This window comes from Condylostylus longicornis, unplaced genomic scaffold (assembly GCF_029603195.1).
Source record: "Condylostylus longicornis isolate FDR11 unplaced genomic scaffold, ASM2960319v2 ptg000083l, whole genome shotgun sequence".
NCBI classification, from domain to species: Eukaryota; Metazoa; Arthropoda; class Insecta; order Diptera; family Dolichopodidae; genus Condylostylus; species Condylostylus longicornis.
In genome coordinates, this window is record NW_026578051.1 from 2,031,512 (window position 1) to 2,037,617 (window position 6,106).

General features: G+C 22.6%; 1 protein-coding gene across 2 annotated transcripts; it reads right to left on the reverse strand.

Moving 5' to 3' along the window:
* Positions 1 to 2,246: 2,246 nt before the first annotated feature.
* On the reverse strand, positions 2,247 to 4,493 carry LOC129613402 (rho GTPase-activating protein gacK). 2 transcript variants are annotated; one of them, XM_055527446.1, is made up of 4 exons: positions 4,407 to 4,493; positions 4,281 to 4,344; positions 3,964 to 4,036; positions 2,247 to 3,792 (listed from the first exon to the last, which is right to left on the reverse strand). In XM_055527446.1, exons 2-4 carry the CDS (start codon positions 4,320 to 4,322, stop codon positions 2,384 to 2,386), a joined length of 1,524 nt encoding a protein of 507 aa, XP_055383421.1. In that variant the 5' UTR covers positions 4,323 to 4,344; positions 4,407 to 4,493; the 3' UTR covers positions 2,247 to 2,383. The 2 variants fall into 2 exon arrangements, with proteins under 2 accessions (XP_055383421.1, XP_055383422.1); XM_055527447.1 differs by having other exon boundaries at positions 4,281 to 4,356; positions 4,407 to 4,453.
* Between the last annotated feature and the right edge of the window lie 1,613 nt (positions 4,494 to 6,106).

The window sequence follows — 6,106 nt, forward strand, 5'->3', positions numbered from 1 at the left end:
TGTTATTCAAAATGCATTGATTCAAAGCAAATTTATATAAAATTAAAAATTCACGAAATGTTGTAAAATAAATTAAACATTGCAGGGTAGTTTTCAAAACAAAAATGTCTAATTTTTAAAATTTTTAACATCATTTTGTGTTAAAAATTTTTTATATATTTAATTTAGAAAAATTAAATTCCTATAAAATTTAAGTAAACATTTTAATATTCATAATATCGCTGTTATATAATTTTACTTCATATATAATAATAATTTCGGAGAATGAGCATTTTATGTTGAAACCCTCAAATAATGTCCATATTTTGTAAGGCAAATCATTTGAATTAATGATAAATTATTAAAAAAGTTTATAGTTTGCAGAATTAAAATAAGTTCTTAAAATTAAAGTTCTATACTGAAAACTCTTAATGTTTTTAAATTAAATCCCATGATTTCAAGTGATGCGCCTTATGTAGGTAAAATATAAAAACAATTTGTATTAATTATAAATTTTAAAATAAAATTCAAAAATTTCATTTTAATTTAAATGATAAATAGATAATTTAATAGATATTTCATAAAATGTTTCATTTTATAAACACATTAATAACAATAGGGCTTGTTTTGTACTTTATACTAAATTTTTTTTTGTTATTTTCACCCTAAATTTTTATAAATTTAAACTCTTGGCCTCCTGCTTCATTATAATATATTTTTTTTAAAAATTATTTTTAAGTATTTAATTTTTAAGTTAATAATAATAATAAAAAAAAACAAAAAAAAAAAATATCTTGCCCTAATATAATTAATATAAACTTACTTAAATAACTTATTTAAAAATTTATAAAACAATTTAGAAAAACAAAAAAAAAAACAATTTTTTTTTTTGCAAAATTTAATTTAAAAATTTTTTTTTTTTTATTTTAAACAAAACAAGTATTTTTAGACTGACATCTAACCGTTTTTTATATTTTCTATATTATTTTTTTAACTTTTTTTTATAAGTTAACAAAAATTTTTTATTTAATTTGTAAAATATATAAGAAAACGTAAGGCAAAATTTAAATACCAGTAACAATTTTACTAAAAAAAAGAAAACAATTAGTATTTAAAATAAAAATTTTGTACATTTTACATGTACATACAAAATATTCACACTTTATTTATATTAATAGAAAATCATAAATGAAAAAATTTTTGAAAATAAAATTAAATTATGCGTTTTATTTTCATTAAAAAAAAAACTTATTTTTTAAATTGCTATAAATTATAAAAACAAAACTCTAGGTAATAAGTGATTAATATATAAAAAGAATAATGCTGTAAGTAATAAAAAAAAAAAAACAACTTAATTGTATTTATAAATAGAAAAAAAAAAACTATTTCATATAAAAATTAAATAACATTGAGAGATTGTATTAGAGTGTGCTAAAATGTGCCTTAAGAAGAAATTTATACATCAACATGCAAAAAATAAAAACTAAAAACTAAAAAAAAAAATAAAAAAATAATATTTTAAAAAAATAAAAAAAAATAAATAAAAATAATATAAAATTTTTTTAAACAAAAAAAATTATATTTCTTTTAATTAAAATTAAATTATTTTTAAATTAAATTATTTTTAAATTAAAAAAATAAAATCATTCACCAGGACGTCTTCTAAATTGTAGATCTAGGCTCAAATTGATTTATTTAGTAATTGTTTTGTAACTGTTAAATTTACAATTTTATTAGACTGCCTCACATTTCATCATTTTTCCAAAGGTTTAGGTTTTGTATTTCATATTCAAAGGTTTTAATGAATTTTTTTTTAAAAATGTCTAAAATAATTAAAAAATATTTAATTATCAAAATTAATAGATATTTTTCCAAAAACTGTAATCTACACATAACATTATCAAAACTAATTTTTCACTTAAACAAAAAATTATAACTTTTAAACGCTTCGAAAATGTTATGAATTTGTTCAGTAAAATCTAATGGAATATTTATAAGGGCTTGAATTTGAAATGAATATTAAATATTTATATTTAATATTTGAATATTAAATTATTTTATATTTAAAACTGGTAATAAAAATATCTATATTTCCATTGTGATTGATAAATCATGAATTAAATAGGGGCTTCCTCTTAGAAAAACTTCCTTACAAAACTTAATGGGATTCTTACAAATCTAAAAATATGTTTTTGTTTAATTTTTGTACAAAAAACAAATGAAAAATTTAAAATTTTATTCTTAATTAATTTGTTTTTATTGAAAGTATATTTTCTTTGAACTAAAAAAATTTTGTTTTTTTTTTCATAAAATTTACATATCAATTATAAAATTTTTTTACATTTCTTTTTCTTGTTTTTTTTTTTTAACGGAAAAATATTAATTTTATTATTAATTATTTTTATTATATATTGTCATAGTCTTCATCTAATTCTAAGGTTGTTGTTGCTGTTGTTGTTCCTGTTGTTGATGATAATATTTTTGAATTATTTGATACATTATCTGGCGTTAATAAATTACTAAAATTGAAATTGATTGTCGGCGGTTGTGTAGCAATTTTCGATAAATCTATATTTATTACTGGACTATTTGTTATTTCAGGTTTTTTATTAATTGTTTTATTTAATTTATTATCTGTATTTGATATCGTTTTAGAACTATTCGCATCATACTGTAATAATTTTAAATTACTATAATCTATATTAACAATAGGCTTATTAGAAATATTTTCATCGATGCTAACTATTGGTTTTTGTATAACCATTGAATTTTCTTGTTTTTTATTAATTTCAGTACTTAATTTTTGTGAAATTTCTATATCTTCTTTGGAGCCTATTGTCGATGAATTATTTATGTTAGCAGTTGATAATTTTGGTAATTTTAAAGAAGTCATTATTTGTGATTGCTGCTGTTGATCCTGTTGTGTATTTATAGAATTTAATCGAGATATTTTTGGGGGAGTTGAAGATGATGAATCTAATGATGTTTCATTTATTGTTGTTGAATTATTTTTGGAATATGGTGAATATAAAGTTGAAAGTGATGCAGCTGGATTTAATGATGATACTATTGATTGTATTGTTGTATTTGCAGAAGTATTTGTTGTTGTTGTACATTTTAAAGGCGGTTGTGTATGATGTCTTAAACGGCTCATTGATTCCCATGATCTTTTTAAATCATTACGATTTTCTAAACCGATTTCAGGGGTATTATTTTCTCTTAAATTATTGTCAGTTGACAATGTTGGTATTGAAATTTTTGCTATTACTGAATTTTTACACGTAATTTCAATTCCATGTGATGATGATGATGAGGGTGATTGTATTGGTACAACAGGTGGAGAAGAGCTAATGCCTAATAATTGTTGCTGTTGTTGATTATTACTAATATTATTACCATTTCGAATCAATGGACTCGATTGACCATTTGACATTGCTATTCCTAAAGGTTGTTGATTTTGTAATTGTATTGATGTTAAGTGTTTTTGAAAATTGAATTCACAGCTAGTTGACGGTCTACTTAAATCATATGGTTCTTGTTGTATTGGAGTGATTGGTGTGTGTGGTTGGATTGTTGGCGGTGGACTTTCTAAGCTCGGTGAAACTGGCATCATACTGTCATTCAAACTACCACATTCTTCATTAACACTAATATCTGGTATATTTTTTACTAGTTCACGTAAAAAATCAAATTGATTTTCCGACATTATACACTGTTTCATATGGGATGGTGATAGTGTCTTAGCATTCCGAGAATTTGTTATTTTCAATGTCTTTGTTAACAGCGATTCTACAAACAATTCAAGTGTTCTAGGTATATATAAAAATATAACAATTAAGGAAAATTGTAAATTGAATAATTTCTTAAATATATAAAATATCAACAATATAAATTGTTAAAAAAACAAAGCTAAAAAAAAAAGTTTTCAAAAATTAAAACAGATAAGAGATTTAGAAAAATCAATGCTTGTTTTGAAAAGGATATAAATTATCACTGGAACAGCCTGAGCGACTTTTCCTACTTCTTCGTCACTTTGCATTATCTTTTTGATTCGACCCTAAAAAATAATTAAAGTAAAGTTTTAATATTTAAATTAATATGAAAAGAAATTATATATTTATTATAAAGAACTTTAGATAAAAATGCTTATTACAAATGTTCATTTAAAATAAAAAAAGACATTTAATTATTTATCAATATTCCAATGTTACACCACATTAAAAAAAATCAAGAAAAAATGCACCGCCTCTATCTTTTTACTATAGACATCTAATTATTTTACAAAGTTTTATTGTACTCACCGCCGGAAATCTTGCATTATATTTTTTCTTTTTTGAAGGCATATTTCTGTATTATTTTCTAAAACTAATAAGAAAACTAGATTTACGATATAATAATTAAAAATTGTTATTTAAAATAATATTCACTAATGCAAGCTCCCATGCACAAAAAATGTATTGATTTTTGACATCTGTCTTCCAAGTAATTATTGAGTATAAATAGCACCTGGGCGAACATATTGGAAATGAAACAATGCATTTTTCTCCTTCAAATTTTATATTACGGCTGACAATGGTATTAATTTTGAAACAGATCAGAAAAAGGAAACTAATGGTAACAGAAAGAAACAATAATTAATAAATCTGAAAAATTTGTTTAAAATATTTTTTAAGATTTATTAAATCTATCGCTTAACAAATTGCTTGAAGAAAAGTACAATGCGTTTGTTAATTTGCTTTAAATTTTTAGAGAATTGAATTGGAATGAGGAATACGGTTGGTTTTCGTTTGAAATGTAAATTCTAAGACGGTTGAAATGTAAGGTTATGTAAGGTTGTCAAAAATTTTAAAACTTCTTATCACATACAAAATTGATGGTTATGTACGCCTTTCTAAATTCAGGCGAGTTCAATATCAAAAATTCGATTACATTTAGAAAATAGTGAAAATTTAATGTTTTAAAAAATAGCACACGGCTGACAGAAATACATATTTTTTTTAATATCAAGAGAAATAGAGTACACATGATATATGCATATGTATGTACACGTCTGTGCAAAAAGTACCTTTGTATTTATTAATTCTTCCCTCTAATATAAAATTAAGTCAATAAAACAAAGAACTACTCTAAAATCCTTTCAAAAGAAGGAAAATGTGAACAGAATTGTTATATTTTAAATTTTTTACAAAACGTCCTTGGAATATAAGAAACAATACAGATTACATAGATACAAATATTTATCTACTTATGTATGTGGAGTGTATGTATTCTTTTAAAGTAGATATATGAATGCTTTTGTGTGATTTAGATGAAGAAAATAAATATCGAATGTCAAGGTAACAACTTTTGTCGCAAGATTTTTTAAAGTTTAAAAATGAATTTATTAAATTTATATCAAAGGGCAAAAGACAAATTGCAATTATCAATATTATTACAATGGCAATTTTTTTTTTAAATTTTTATTTCGTAGTTCTGTTACTTTTTTTTGTTATGAATTTGTTAGATATGTAGATCTTGAAGCATTCAAATTTCCCACATGTCAAGTTTACAATGGTAATTGCTCAACCAAAATTGACGCCGGCATAAGTAACCAAAATTACCGTATTGATGGTGTAGAAAAGGGTAATTGTAGCACACGGCATTATGTATTTGTTGCTATAAAAATGTGGCTGACGTTTGCTCAAAATGTCAAAAACAACCAAATTACTGGTTTGCTTTTAAAAATGCACTCTTAGAGATCGGAATTCAAATTCTGTGCTGTGCAGCAGTTTCTGTGTTTTATATTTTAATAAATGGAATATGCAACACATGTGTCCAAATTTTTTGACAATAGCATCCCACTTACCGCATCCATATTTTTTGTTGAATTGAAAACTAAACGGTTCGGTTTGATGTTAATTTGACATATTGGGCAATGAATGTTTTGAATTGATATTATTTAAATCCATATGTACAAACATAAATGTACATAATTCAAAATGAAACTATGGTACTAAAATTAACAAAAAATTTTTAAAATTAAAACACAACAAAACATAAAAAAAAAAGAATAACTTCCGAAAATAGCACCAAAAGCAAATCAACGCCTATTGTATTTATTATACTTATATGTATGTATATGCACATA

What these genes read in the sequence shown, in the direction of transcription:
- LOC129613402 (XM_055527446.1), bottom strand. Translation starts at nt 4,322, where the DNA reads ATGCCTTCAAAAAAGAAAAAATATAATGCAAGATTTCCGGCG. An exon ending in ATAATGCAAGATTTCCGGCG is followed by an intron (nt 4,037 to 4,280) that starts GTGAGTACAATA and finishes ATTATTTTTTAG; the next exon opens with GGTCGAATCAAAAAGATAAT. An exon ending in GGCTGTTCCAGTGATAATTT is followed by an intron (nt 3,793 to 3,963) that starts ATATCCTTTTCA and finishes TTTTATATATAC; the next exon opens with CTAGAACACTTGAATTGTTT.